The sequence below is a fragment of the Chiloscyllium punctatum genome, chromosome 32 (assembly GCF_047496795.1).
Source record: "Chiloscyllium punctatum isolate Juve2018m chromosome 32, sChiPun1.3, whole genome shotgun sequence".
Classification (NCBI taxonomy): Eukaryota; Metazoa; Chordata; class Chondrichthyes; order Orectolobiformes; family Hemiscylliidae; genus Chiloscyllium; species Chiloscyllium punctatum.
The window spans coordinates 19,247,647-19,263,516 of record NC_092770.1 but is presented as its reverse complement, the minus strand read 5'-3'; the positions used below and the strand labels follow the sequence as shown (position 1 = coordinate 19,263,516).

Genomic DNA, 15,870 nt, shown 5'->3' with positions numbered 1-15,870 from the left:
AAGGTATTTCAGCCTCGTGTCATTTGTTATTGCATGGCAACTGTTGTTCCATTTCAGTTGTTGGGTTGCTGTAGACTTCTGGGTCTAACGCTTGACTGTGCAAATATTGAGTTGACCTCTTCCTGACAGCTGCTTGCAGCGAAGAAACACCTTCTCCAGTTGTATAAACATGCCTGGAATTGTGATTGTACACCTACTCATTCACTTCCACCATGTATGATTGATATAACAACTGCTGTATGCACATTCAAAGTTGTGATTTGAACTGATTTTTGTTGTGATAAGATTAGATTAGGTTTCCTACAGTGTGGAAACAGGCCCTTCAGCCCAACTAGTCCACACCAACCCTTTGAAGAGTAACCCACCCAGACCCATTCCCCATATTTACCCCCGACTATTGCACCTAACTCTATGGGCAATTTAGCATGCCCAATTCACCTAACCTTCGCATCTTTGGACTGTGGGAGGAAACTGGAGCACCCAGAGGAAACCCACGCAGACACGGGGAGACTGTGCAAACTCCACACAGACAGTTGCCCGAGGCTGGAATCGAACCCAAGTTCCTTGTGCTGTGAGATGAAAGTGTTGAAGGTTTGTACCCTGACTGGCTCTCCAATAGTAAACTCTGGCAACGGTTTGACAATTTTGTCAAAATGAAATTTAGCAAAATGAAATTTGGCTTTCTGTCATTTAAATTTGCTTTTGTCATTAACATCGGTTACTATTTCTGGCTTCAGGAACTGTTTTGCTCTTAGAAGAATAGTTTGTGGTATTCGTCTTTATACTGGACTACTCTCCCTGCCTTCAATAGGTGTGGTTCTCCACTCTATGTGCTGGATTTGCTTGATTTCTTCATGATTACATTGCTGATTTTCACTGCCACCTCAGCCTTTCCATTTGACTGGGGATATTGTGGAGATAACAGATGGTGTTGAATTTCCCAGACATTTATGAAGCAGCTGAATTCTTCATTCATTAACTGAAGCCCATGGTCACACGCTACACTGTCAGAAATGCTGTAATAGCTGAAGTGAGATGATCCTTTCATTTGATAATCTCAGCAGCAGTCACTGAAGTCAACTGGTCCACCTCCCAGTCGTCAGAAAGGTTAGACTGACAACATAGTCAAAGAGTTATACAGCATGGAAACAGGCCCCTCTGTCTTGCTCATCCATTCCAACCAGGTTTCCTAAACTGAACTAGTCCCATTTGCCTGTATTTGGTCTATATCCCTCTAAACATTTCCTATCCATGTACCTGTCCAAATGTCTTTAAATGTTGTAATTGTACCCACTCCACCACTTCCTCTGGCAGCACATTCCATACATGCACCACACTCTAGGGAAGAGGTCTTAGATGTTCACCTTATCCAGATTCCTCATGATTTTATAAACCTGATAAGGTCACCCTTCAACCTCCTTACACTCTAGGTTAAAAAAAAAGTCTCACCCTGTCTCGCCTCTCCTTATAACTCAAACCTTCCAGTTTCAGTAACATCCTTGTAAATCTTTTTTCGCACAATTTTCAGTTTAATAATATTTTTCCTGTAGTAGAATGATCAGACTTGTACACAGTACTCCAAACATGGCTTTACCAATATCTTGTATAACTGTGACATGACGTCCCAACTCTTAAACTCAGTATTCTGATCAGTGAAGGCAAACATGCCTAATGTCTTATTCACCACTCTGTCTACCTGAGATGCCACTTTCAAGGAACCATATACCTGCACTCCTAGGTCTTCCTGCTAGACAACATTCACCAGGGCTTTACCGTTAACTGTGTAAGTCCTGCCTTCACATTTATCTGATTAAACTCCATCAGCAATTATTCTGTCCAATGGCCTAGTTGATCAAGATCTCATTGCACACTTAGATAACCTTCTTCACTGTCCTTTATACCACCAATTTTGGTGTCACCTGCAAACCTACTCATCATGCCTCTTGTATCCTCATCCAAATCATTTATATAAATTATGAACAACAGCGGACCCAGCACTAATCCTTGGTCACAGACCTCTATCACCACTCTCTGCCTCCTATTGTCAAGCCAATTTTGTACCTAATTGGTGAGCTCTTCCTGGATCCCATGTGATCTAACCTTAACGTGACGAACCTTGTCAAAGGCCTTGTTAATGACCATGTAGGCAATGTCTACTGCTCTGCTTCATTTTTTTCTTCTTGGTCGCCTCTTGAAAAACAATTTCCCAAGCACAAAGCCGTGTTACCGCTAATCAGCCTTTCCTTTGCAAATGCTTGTAGATCCTATTTCTCAGAATCCCCTCCAGCAACTGACATTACGCTCATTGTTCAGTTCCTGCCAGTTTCATCTATAGTCTGTCTAGATGTCATGTGTCATCAGTGGCTCTTCAACTTGCTTAGCACTGTACTCATTACAGGCACTGTACTTGCGTATGTGGTCCTTGATCTTGTTGCTCATGTTTGACCAGCAGAGCACAAATCTTGCCTTCCTAAGACTTGATCTGATTCCCTGGTGGCTTGACTGGATTTGCTTTAGCATCTCTTCTCTAAACTCCTCAGGATTAATGGCACTAATATCTTAGTACAAGATGCTATCTTGGGCTGTCAATTCATCTCATCTACCCAATACTCAATGTCCAGATGTGTGCTTGATCCTCGCAAGTTATACTTATATCACGACTTCTTGCAACACATGGAGAGTTGTATAAGTTGGTTAGTTCACCTTATTTGAACAAGACGCTTGTCTGTTAAACTTAATGTCCCTGTTAACGATGACTTCCAAAGCACAACAAGCTGTTGCTGCACATTGGGTCGTGGAGATTTCACACACTTATACTTTACTCTGCTTTCACCATTGGGACAGCTGAACATCTAGAACGAGGAGTCACTATTCAAAAACCAGGATCATCCATTTAAAACAAGATGGAGTGAAATGTTTTCTCTTACAGTATCATGACCCTTTGGAACTCTCTGAGAAGATGGTGGAAGTAAAGTGATTGAGTATTTTGAAGACGAAAGTGGATGAATTCTTGTTAAACGAGGGGGTGAGAGATTATCAGGATAGGGAAGAATATCGATTTGAGACCATAATCAGCTCAGCCATGAAAATACTGATTGATGGAGCAGTCTCGAGGGATTGAATAGCTTCATCCTGCTTCTAATTTGGAAATTTGTATCAAACAAAAGCAGAAATCTCTTCAGTTCTGAAGGGTGAGTAGACTCAAGGCATTAACTCTGCTTTCCTTCCACAGATGCTGCCAGACATGCTCAGTTTTTCCAGCAATTTCTATATTTGTATGTTTCAGATCTCCAGCATCCATAGTTCTTTATGCATTGTATTGGAAGTTTGTATATTCATCTGGAACTATGGTTATGCCAACAGTATGTGCAACTACCTGGATCTCCCAAAGGACATTCAGAATGTAATTATAAAGCTATTGCTTTCATCCAGCTTTAGTTGCAAGTAAACATCCTTCGCATTCTCAGATAGTGAGGACTTTTGCCTTTCTTTCTTTGTCTGACTGGCAATATAAGCAATCTCTTTAGCACTAGATTCCTTTGGTCAATGTATACTCTTCAGTCTCCAGATTGTCTCTGTGCTGCTTATCCACCCTGTAGGAATGTCACTTTCTTAACTACGCCATTCTTTTCCAGTTCTTTGATCTTGTCTTTCAGGCTGGCCCTGAGAGCAGCTCAAACCTTCCTCGGCAGATGTCAATTGGTCTTACAACTCTCATGTAACTGGAGATGATATTCTCCTGGAAGACAACCTAACCCTGTAAAGACATCCCTAGGATTTGTTCCACAGTCAATAGCTAAGTGTGCTGTGCAAAGACTACTTTTATCTTTTTGGACTGTATATTTAAAAATAGAAAAAGTTATTGCTTTAATCCAAGGGACTACTGAAGAAGATGTAGCTAGGGAGGTGATGCACCTAGTGGCATTCTCACTAGACTGTTAATCCAGAGACCCAAGTAATGTTTTGGGGACACAGGTTTGAATCCAGCCATGGCAGATGGTGGAATTTGAATTCAGTAACAAAAAATCTGGAATGGAGTCTAATGATGGCCATGAATAAATTGTCAGAAAAACATATCTAAGTTTGCTAATGTCCTTTAGTGGGAGAAACTGATATTCTTACCTGGTCAGGCCTACACGTGACTCCAGATCCACAGCAATGTGGTTGACTCTTAAACTGTCCTCTCAGCAATTAGGGATGGGTAATAAATGTTGGCCTAGTCAACAACGTCCTCATCCCATGAATGAATATAAAAAACAAGTTATATGAACACGTTGTGTCTACAATGTTATCTTATTCAAACAATGGAGAAAGATACTTGACACTTCAACTCAGTGGTGTATTGTCCAGGGACAGGTTTGCCTGGTTACAGGCAGTTGATTGGTTTTCGTTCGGTACCAGTTGTGTATGCTCAGGAATACCCGGTATAGTATCAGTTTCTAGATTGGTTTCTGGGAGAATGGCTGCAGCTTGGTTTTTGGAAAATACAACAGCCACGTCCAGCTTGTGAAAGAGTCAACCTCCTCCTTGCTCTCCCCAGTGTGAGTGTGGGAGTAAGAAAATCCCAAACAGCTGAATACTCGCTCTGCAAAGTCATTTTTTGAAAGGAGAAAAGGAGAAACACCTGCGGAGACGCTGAAATTTAAATCCTCAATGGGGACCTGAAAGGTTGAGAATCGATCCATACATTTGTGTCATCAAAAGTCAAAAGGACTCAGAAGGTAACTAAAGGTAAACATCTCACTGACATCTTCCCAGACTCCTGCCAGAACTGTGCTACACTGAACTTTTCTTTCATTCCTTCTCCACTGGTAATACTTAGGTTCGTCTTGTCTCTTTTATGTCTGTGTCCTTGTTTATGGGAATTTAGGTTATATAGTGTTACAAGTTAGTAATTTATGTTTCTTCCACCAATTAAAAACAATCTGCAATAAATAACTTTTCCTGTGAAGTACAGAAACCTAATGAATATTCTCTTTTCATCTGGTTTAACCTTTATCAGTCAGGTAAATTGGCAACTTTGGATGGTTTGTTTAAACCTTGTCATATTTGTGTAGTCTCGTGGGACTTGATTTCCAGCACTTCACCACAGTGAGTCTTGACAGATGTGACGGGTTGCAAGTCTCTTTAGAAACATGAAGAGTTACTAGTCCAAGCCTCGACTTGTTCTGGCTGAGATGAGTCCTTCTTGCTTGCTGTCTATGATCTGGAATGCCAGATTTTCACCTGTTTTATAGCACAAGACTCACAGAGTATTTTGTCTTCTCAGCACAAGTATGATGCTATCATAAAGCATTAAAGTCACATTTATTTCTGGGTTCCTGTAATGAGCCAATTTGCACAAGACTGTGGAAGTCATAATGCTCTATATGAGGCAGAGGTGTCTATCTGACTTTTTATGATGTCATGTCAACGGACCAGAACGCCAAAACATTTATGAATATCTTGAAGTTTTAATTCCAGCACATGGTGTTTTTTTTGAATAAAGGACTGCTTCATCCAAAAGACAACACCTCTGAGACTGCAGCACTCCCTCGGCACTTCACTCACAATGGCAACTGATGTTTGAGACTCTGAAGTGGGACTTGACCTCAGTGTCCTCTGACCCAGACAGACTGATGGATTACCCACCCCACTATCAGCAATGTGAAGTCAGGCAATTAGCCCAAGAAATGCTGACTAGAGAAGAAATAGTGGCAAAATATCTCTCTCTTTCACCACATTCCACGCAAGACTAAAAATTGTTCCCAGCAAATAAAGGATAGCTCTTGACTTCTGTCTTGGAAATATGATCAGAAATGAACCTCAAAACCATTGTGTTTATGCTTTGTCTTTTAGTCAAAAATATTTATTGAAACAGAGTGCATCTGGAGTGGTTATTGAAGCTAGTGATGTGAAGGATTTGAGCCAACTTGATGGTTCACCTCTGGTGACTGTTCCTTTCCTCCAACACAGTCATGCCTGCCCAAGCCACTTCCACCCCTGATGGCCTTACCTTAAACAAACCCATTTGTACAAAGGACCATCAGAAATTAGGCAATCTTGTGGAAATAAACAAAACAAGTCATTTAGGTATTCGATACAACTTTCCAACTTTAATTCCCACTACTGGAACAGCTGGAGCTTATAATGATCACCGCCCATTGCCAAGGACTGTTTAATGATTGGCATTGTTGTGTTGTTGCTGGGTAATTATTACCAGACCTTGGACAGGATTAGAGCAGTCACTGTTTTATTTGGCACTGGGACCAGAGACAGGATTTCAAACTGCCCAGAGCTACATAGTTTGCTTTGAAATGAAAGAAAAATATGCACAGTCACATTCCCTTCTGAACTGCAGCCAATTGTCAGGCTGAAAGGATGAATGGACACTACCACAACAGTCAACAAAACAAAGTCTAAGTGGATAAGAACACAACAAATTGCAAATGTTGGAAATCTGAGACATGAACAGAAATTGCTGGAGAAACTCATAAGGTCTGGCAGCATCTGTGGAGAGAAAGCAGAGTTAACATTTTGAGTGCAGTGACACTCCATCTTGCCCAAGGCAGCAAGGGAACTCCATCACCTGCAAATTTCCATTTCACAGAATCACAGAATCCCTACATGGTGGAAACAGGCCATTTGGCCCAACAAGTCTACACCGACCCTCTGAAGAATAACCCACCTAGACCCATTACCCCACCCTATTACTCTACATATACCCCTGACCAATGCACCTAACCGACACATCCCTGAACACTATGGGCAATTTAGCATGGCCAACTCTCCACCTTAATGGAGATAAGACTTGGCCTTAAACATCAGAACGTTTTCCATACTTTTTGGTTTTCTTTTATTTCTGCTGATTTTTTTTAACATGCTCTGGTTTTGTAACCAAGATGACACTAGAGAATGGTGACTCTGCACACTTTCCACTGTAATCATATATTCCTATACTTGAGTGCACATGACAATAAAATCCAATTCTAATTCTAGATAGGCTTCTCCTCAATCATACTCTAGGTACAGCAAAGAAAATTCAACTCCTCAACTCTCTCTTTTAGAGTCTCCTAAAATGTTGTTCTCCTTTACAATGGTACTTATTGCAAATTGAGGCCAAGAAAAGAAAATTCAACCAAAAGTATCTTTTCATCAGCAATAAAGTTTCAAAGGGATCACATGTATCACCCAAAAGTAGCTAATTGCTGGAAGACAATTAACTAAATTTCTATTCATGTGTTTTGAACTTGCAGTCTCTGCCAAGTTAAAGAAATGGGAAATCCACTTAGAGAGTGAACAAAATTATATTTTTGGGAATCATTTTTGAAACTAGGCCCAACCATCTTCAGCTGTTTCATCAATGACCTACCATGATAAGGTCAGAAGTGCGAATGTCCACTGATGGCTGCACAATGTTCATGACTCCTCAGATACTAAAGCAAGTGCATCAAGACCTGGTCAGTATCCAGGCCTAGACTGATACTTGGAAAATAACATTCATGCCACACCAGTGACAGGTAAGGACCATCTCCAACAAGAGAGAATTTAACCATTTCTCCTTGGCATCAAATGACATATCTATCATTGAATGTCCCTCTCAATATCCTGTGGGTTACAATTGATCAGAAACTGAACTGGATACATTCTAGCCACAAGAGCAGGTCAGAGGCTGCTAATCCTGCAGCAAATAACTCACCTCCTGACTTTCCAAAGCCTATTCACCAACTACAAAAAACAGGTCAGGAATGTGATGGAAAACTCCCCACTTGCCTGGACTGATGCAGCTCCAACAACATTTGAGAGGCTGGTGCACCACATCCTCAAGTATCCACTCTCACCACCACTGACACTCAGTAGCAGCAGTGCATATTATATACTGAAAAATGAAAGGACTGCGAATATTATAAATCAGAAACAAAAACAGAAGTTTCTGGAAAAGCTCAGCAGGTCTAGCAGTATCTGTGAAGAGAAATCAGAGTTAATGTTTCGGTGCAGTGGTCTGGCCTTCTGTGGAAGGGTCACTGCACCTGAAACATTAACTGATTTCTCTTCGCAGATGCTGCCAGACCTGTTGAGCTTTTCCAGCAATTTCCGTTATTGTGTCTATTATCTACAAGTTGCACTGCAGAAATCAAAGCTCCTGAGCAGCATCTTCCAAACCCATGACCACACATAGACATAGAACATAGAATATTACAGCACAGTACAGGCCCTTTGACCCTCGATGTTGTTCCAGACTTTTATCCTACTCTAAGATCAGACTAACGTACATACCCTTCATTGTACTAACTTCCATGTGCCTATCGAAGAGTTGCTTAAATGTCCCTAATGTATTTGACTCTACAACCACTGTTGGCAGTGCATTCCACGCACCCACCACTCTCTGAGTAAAGAACCTACTTCTAGATATCTCCCCTAAATCTTCTTCAGTTAACTTAAAATCTAGAAGAACAAATCCAGCAAATAAATACCTGCAAGTTTCTCTCCTAACCACTCACCATCCTGATTTGGAATTATGTAGCTGCTCCTTCACTGTGGCTGGGTCAAAATCCTGGATCTCCCTCCCTAACAGCATTGGAGGTCAACCTATAACATACAATCTACAATCTTCTCAAGGGAAATTAGGGGCAGGCAGTAAATGCTGACCCAGCCAGCAATGCCCTTGTCCCATGAATGAATGAAAAAAGTACTGCTGCTTTATCTTGGACAACTGGATTTACTGTTTTGGAGACTTGCTGCTAGATCCTTCCCATCTGCCCAGAGACTCATTCCCTCCACACAGAATTAGCCTTGATGTGCAAGCAATGGGGATGAGACTGGTGTCCACCTCCTTCTTCAGCATTTGCATGGACATTCCAGAGAACAATGAGATTCATTGAGATTCATCTCAAGCAGCTCTGCAACTCAGCACTTTGGCTGTTCCTGGGACACACACCAAGACCAATAGCAATAGTGACTAGAGAACCAGCAGCTTGGTGAGAGATGCTCTCTGGTCTGCCTGAAATCTGCTGGTCTTCCAGTGCAAAGAGTTGTCCTCAACTCAGTAGTGTAGACTGGCACATTCCAAGATCTAGCACCAAGTGCAATAAGGTTTGGGGCAATCAGCACAGAAATACAATGGGGAATGGTTCCAATCTAAGGTGGTTCAACCATAGATTAGATTCCCTCCAGTGTGGAAACAGGCCCTTTGGCCCAACCAGTCCACATCGACCCTCTGAAGAGTAACCCACCCAGATCCACTTCCCTCTGACTAATACACCTAATGTATTAAATTAGCATGATCAATTCACCTGACTTGCACATCTTTGGACTGTGGGAGGAAACCGGAGCACCCGGAGAAAACCCACACAGACACAGGGAGAATGTACAAACTCCACACAAACAGTCACCCAAGGCTGGAATCGAACCTGGGACCCTGGTGCTATGAAGCAGCAGTGCTAACCACTGAGCCACCGTGCCCCCAATGGTACACTAAGGGGTTGGAGACTGTGGAACTTCTTGGGCTGTATCCCCTGGTGTGGAATGTATCTAGTAAGTATCACATTTACTGATATTATATTGAGGCACTTCAGAGTATGACATGCTGTGTTGAATTTTATTGCACTTTCTGTAATTGCAACGTGAAATATTTGGGATGTAGATCTATAAACCTGAGAGTTGCAAAGTTACACAATAGAAGTTGGTTTCAAAACCCAATGAAACAATAAGGTGTAAAGATGTGATATGAAAGTGAGTTAAGGTGTATTAACTATAACTGATTTTCTCATGTGCCAGTTCACCTTTGAACCCTTGGTGTGTTTCTTTTAATTAGGTGAAAGGAGTAGCTTTTAAGAAATGCCTCAGAGGAGGAAAACAAGCCAGGGAGGCAATAAAGAACATATTCAAAGTTACTCAAAACACAGTCAGGGATCCAATTCATTTTAAGGCACACACTTAACTGAGAAAATAAATAGTTGGGCCCTAAATTGGAAGGCCCAGTTTGACCCACAGAGCTGTCTGAATGTCTCAAGGGCACCAGGAGATAAATTTGCTGGTCATTATCAATTGCTACTTTTAGGATCTTACTGTGTGCAAATTGGTTTCTGTCTTTCTCCAAGATATAACAGTGACTCCTCTTCAGAAAGTGCTTCATTGGCTGTGAAGCTCTTTGGAATATTCATAGTTGGCAAAAGGATTTTTTTTTTAAAATGCAAGTTAATCCTTTGCTAATCTGAGTACATATTTTACCAGTGTCAGTGAGTAGCAGCACCAGCTGTCACAAAAGGATGGAACTGTTTGTTTCAAACATTTCCAATGGATATTGTCCTCCAAAAACAAGATTAAAACCAATTGCCCTTAGAGCCTATTAGTATCTATACTCTTCCATTCACCTCTTTACTAGCCCCAATTTTTAATAACTCCATTCCATACCTTCTATTGCCTGACTCCTAAGCTCTTAGATTTCCTCCCTCACGTTATTCAACTTTCTATCCCTTTAACCTCCTCTTTAAACTAACCTCCTCATGCCCTCATGTCTCCTGATGTGTTTCAGTGTCAAATCTCTGATAATCACTTCCATGAAGAACCTTAGGAAGTTTTTCTCACATTGAAAATATTACATGAAGGTGTATGTTGATGGTCCTGCAATATAGAGGAACTAGCATGGGAAGCCTCCATCTAGTGGTAAAACTGTGGAGTCACTGGCACAACTGGATATCCCAAATAAACAGAGCATGACAAATTTATTATAGATCAACATTCATTTTAACTTCATATATTTCAATGTAGATTTTGGTAAATGATTTAATGTTCATTGCAGAGGACGTACAGGCCCCCCTAACTGAGAGATGAATATTTAACAAGTCCAATTTGATTTTCTTTTAGTTTGTGGACTCAAACACATTCATGTATTAATAATCAAGTTATTATGTACATCATAAATGGCATAAATAGCACTGCCTTTGAGGCTGGGGACTCTGAGCAAGTCAGCAAATAAATGACAAAGGCATAAGTAGACACTCAAATTATTTTGTGGGGGAACAGAAGGGAGTGCATCACCATTTGCACAACTCGTGCAGGCTCCACTGAGATGTAGTAGCTCCCATCTTCCAGCAGAGGGTAGAATTGTATCAAGTAATCCAGGTCTGTAAAGGAGAGACTTTGACCCTTTTCAATTCATTCATCCAGATCTCTCATTGAAGCAGGCTTCTCTCCCATGCTAATTAGTTCTTCAAATAACTTTATCTTTTTATTTTTCCCTGTGATTATTTTTCTGTTTTTGGTATTTATTTGGAAGTTATAGTTGACAGCAACAGGACGAGTGAGGTTCAGAGAGGTGGAGTGCAGGTTAATCTACCTGTATGGATGAAGGTGAGATCTAAGTGTTTCCTAGCCCTGGCCATTGCTGATGAGATGGAAATGGCATGACCAGGAAAACAACTGCTCTCCCAAGTAGAATGTGAGATTCCGGATTAGCAGAGTGCAGTTTAAGAATATGGACTTTCCCATTTAAGACTCAGCTGAGGAGAATTTATTATTCTTTCAGGTCACTTGTCTGTGAAATTCTCTTCCCCAGAGAGTAGGAGTGGAGTCATTGAATATTTTTTCAGGCAGAGGTGGACCCTTGAAGAACATGATAGTCAAAGGCATAAGTGGGGTTTGAAGCCATAGTCTTATTGAAAGGCAAAAGTGGTTCTAGAAACTTACTGCTGTTCCTAATTCTTGTAGTAGAATCATAGAATCCCTACACTGTTGAAGCAGGCCATTCAGTCCACCAAGTCCACATCAATCCTCCAAAGAGCATCCCACTCAGACTCACCCCATCCCTGTATTTTCCCACGGCTAATCCACCTAGCCCACACATCCCTGGACACTATGAGCAATTTAACACGGCCAGTCCACCCAACCGGAACATCTTTGAACTGTGGAAGGAAACTGGAGCACCCAGTGGAAACCCATGCAGACACAGGGAGAATGTGCAAACTCCACACAGACAGTTATTCAAGGCTGGAGTCAATCCCAGGTCCCTGGCTCTGTAAGGCAGCAGTACTAACCACTGAGCTGCCCCTGTGTTGTTGAAATGATTCCTGGAGATTTGACAGACTAACAAGGTAAGCCAGAACTTGTATAACCTTCTCATCACGTATTTGGGTAGATTTTGATGACTGATGCAAAAACCGGTTTTAGATATATGATATCTAAAGATATCATTATATTATATTTAGATATAACCAGTTTTAGATTCATTTCCCGTGACATCCCACTCTTGTTAATAAACTCTGCAACCTTTGACCTTTGAACGATCTTACAATGCAGAAGGAGATCATTTTACTCATCCTGCCTGAGTCCAATGAAAAAGAGAAACCCATCCCAATCCCACTCCCACCTTTGCCCTTACATCTGCCATTCTTTTTAAATGTGATGAGCGTTGATTTGGGAAAAAAGTGGTCCAAGTGATGGATATGTTTGCGTTCAGTTCCAGGAGAGAATAGGGAAGATGGGATTGTTGCAGCAGGGAAGGCTGTGGTTTTGGGATGTTCAGACTTACATTGACAGAGCAGCTGGCAGACAGGCCCATAACCTGAGGGCGCCAGTTGGCAGAAGAAGCAGAACGGAGATTAAAAAGAAACATCTTCACTCAGCAAGCGGTTACAATCTGGACTGCACTGCTGGATGCAGACTCAGTGATCATCATTGAAAGGGATATGGATCAATAACTGAGAAAGAAGTGTCTGCAGAATAATAGGGGGAGGGGGATGAATGGGATCACCCTTTAAAGTGCTGGCACAGATAAGTGGGGTTTGAAGCCACAGTCTTATTGAAAGGCAAAAGAGGTTCTAGAAACTTACTGCTGTTCCTAATTCTTGTAGTAGAATGGGCTTGATGGGCTGAATGGGCTTCCCCATGCTGCCGAATTCCTTGGTATAGGAAATCCAACATTGATCAGGTTGGAAAACAAGGGCCGATGCATACTGACGTATGGATTCGCTCAGGCCACCATGGAGGTCAATTATAGCACACCTCACAGCAGTTTCTTATTCACAGAATCTGCCAACAAATGTGGATGCTGGAAATCAGAAACAAAGACAGAAATTGCAGGGAAAGTTCAACAGGTATGGCAGCATCTGTGGAGAGAAAGCAGAGCTAACATCTTTGAAGAAAGGTCACTGGTCCTGAAATGTTAACTCTGCTTTCTCTCCACAGATGCTGTCAGACCTGTTGAGTCTTCCCAGGAATTTCTCAGTTTATTGCTCATTGGTGGATAAGCAGTATCCCTGGCCAGGCCAGCTATCTTAATTTCTCTTGAACTGAGCGTTTCAGTTGCTCAGCCATTTCAGAGGATAGTTAAGAGTCAACCATAGCACTGTGGGTCTGGAGTCACATGTAGACCAGACCAAGTAAGGATGGCAGATTTCCTTCCCTAAAGGACATCAGTGAGTAAGATGAGATTCGGAAACAAGGTAAAACTGGCAGTTGTCATGGTCACCATCACCAAGCTTGGTTTTATATTCCAGATGTTTTAAGTGTCTTTAAATACAACCATCTACCACAGTGAGATTTGAAGCCACATCACCAGGGCATTCGCCTGGGTCTCAGGATTTCCTGTCATGTGATATCAGCACTACGCCATCCTCCTTTAGACCAATATTGTAAAGAAAGGATTTGTATTTATGTAGCACTTTTCATGGCCTCAGGACACTCTGTAGTGTTTTGCAATCAATTAGGTTCTTAAGATTGTTTCTAGGCCTCAATATCTTCAATCTTGAATTGCGTTGAGTCCACAAGATGAGAATCAATCCCACAGCGGTAAGTATCATAGAATCCTTACAGCATGGAAACTGGCCCTTCGGCTCAACAAGTCCACCCCAACCCTCCCAACAGTAACCTACCCTATTACTCGACATTTCCCCTGCCTAATGCACTTAACCTACACATCCCTGAACACTACGGGCAATTTAGCATGGCCAATTTACCCAACCTGCACATCTTTGGACTGTGGGAGGAAACCGGAGCACCCAGAGGAAATCCACACAGACACGGGGAGAACGTGCAAACTCCACACAGACAGTCGCCCGAGGCTGGAATAGAACCCGGGTCCCTGGCGCTCTGAGGCAGCAGTACTAACCACTGAGCCATCGTGCCACCCCAGTTCTTGGGGCATGGGTTCAGGCAACACCCCCACCTCCCACCAACACCATAGGCAGATGGTGGAAGTCTCCTGTTCTACTTGGGGATATTGTATGTGGTGAAGATGAGAACTCCCCTACTCAACGTCCTGTCATGTTGCGGCTGTCTTTTATGGAATTTGGCCTCCCATTGCTGCAGCTTCTTCAACATCACTTTTGTGTTTCAGTGACCAGGTGAGACACAGTGCTGACAATTCATCAAGAAGAAAGAAAACTACTTGCATTTATGTAGTGCCTTGCCCCACCTTTAGATGTCCCAAAGCATTCCATGGTCAACTGTGTGTTCTTAGAAGTGAGATAACTTGGGATCTGTTTTAGGTTGAGGGGATAACTGTTTTTTAATTATTCATTCCTGGATTGTGGGCAGCACTGGCAAAGTCAGCATTTATTATCCAACTCTTCGAGTCAACCATGTTATTGGGGCCTGAAGCCAGGTGTAGGCCAGCAGTCCTCCCTGCCACCAACCGGATTCATTCCTCCCGCTGACCAACCAGGTCATACCCTCTACCTGTCTTCATCTATCCCCACTTCACCACCCTGCCTTTGCCTCACACCCACCCCCAGTCCTGAAGGAGGGTTACATCTAAAACTACTTCACCTTCTGATGCTGTCTGGCATGCTTTGTTCTTCCAGCCTCCTACCTGTCTACTTTGAATTCCAGCACTTGCCATTTATTTGTCTGCAGCCAGGTTAGGGTAGCAGATTTCCTTCCCTAAAGGGGCATTAGTGAGCCAATAATTAACAGGGGTTACATGGTTGCCATTAATTAACTTTCTTTCACTCCAGAATTTTAATCATAATTCACCATCTGCTATTGGTGGGGGGGGGGGGGGAGGGGAGGAGGTGGAATGAAGTGCTTGAACCCGTGTCCCAAGAACTGGCATCCTGGATTACTAGTCAAGCGATATTACCTCTGTGCCACCAGCTATCCTTGAATGATTAGCCACTGGATCTTTCTGACCTACCTGAGAGGGAGATGGGGCCTCAATTTAATAGGAGAAAGTGAGGACTGCAGATGCTGGAGATCAGAGCTGAAAATGTGTTGCTGGAAAAGCGCAGCAGGTCAGGCAGCATCCAAGGAACAGGAGAATCGACGTTTCGGGCATCAGCCCTTCTTCAGCTCTTCTTCCTGAAGAAGGGCTGATGCCTGAAATGTCAATTTTCCTGTTCCTTGGATGCTGCCTGACCTGCTGCGTTTTTCCAGCAACACATTTTCAGCCTCAATTTAATACCTCATCTGAAAAACACAATCCCGCCATCACCAGGAGCATTGGGATAGGTTATTGGACAAGGGACTTGGACTGACCAGAAGCAAGTAAACTCCAGGTTATAGCTGCTGTATAATGTGAATTGCAATAAAACAGGATGAGAGATAGTGGGATATTAGTATTTCTCTGCGGATTCAACCAGAAGACCCACAATGTTGCTGAGAATTCTCATGTTCCTCTGTTTCTGCGAGTGGTCGCTTTCAGTCTGCTGTATTATTCTCATGGACAAAAATTTCTGAAATGCAGAAGGTCAGGAAAGCAGCAAAGAAAGAGTGTACAGAAAGAAACTGAAACGATTCACATGCACAGTCATAAACATCTGGAGTGGGTTACATCAATTGACACTTCAGCACAGGAGGTGGACCTGGCTTTCACTGAACTGAACCCCTGTCATAGTTGATTTAATACAGATTCACTTTCCATGCTGCCTCCCCAGCTTGCTCTGTATTGTTCTT

General features: G+C 42.4%; 1 protein-coding gene across 1 annotated transcript in view; it reads left to right on the top strand.

Annotated features, from left to right (window-relative positions):
* Positions 1 to 531: 531 nt before the first annotated feature.
* The window catches only part of kitlga (kit ligand a), a 184,754-nt gene continuing 169,415 nt past the window's right edge, over positions 532 to 15,870 (top strand). The window contains exon 1 of the mRNA XM_072551822.1: positions 532 to 591. Coding sequence (XP_072407923.1) covers positions 577 to 591 — 15 coding nt within the window. The 5' untranslated portion in view covers positions 532 to 576. The remainder of the gene's footprint in view (positions 592 to 15,870) is intronic.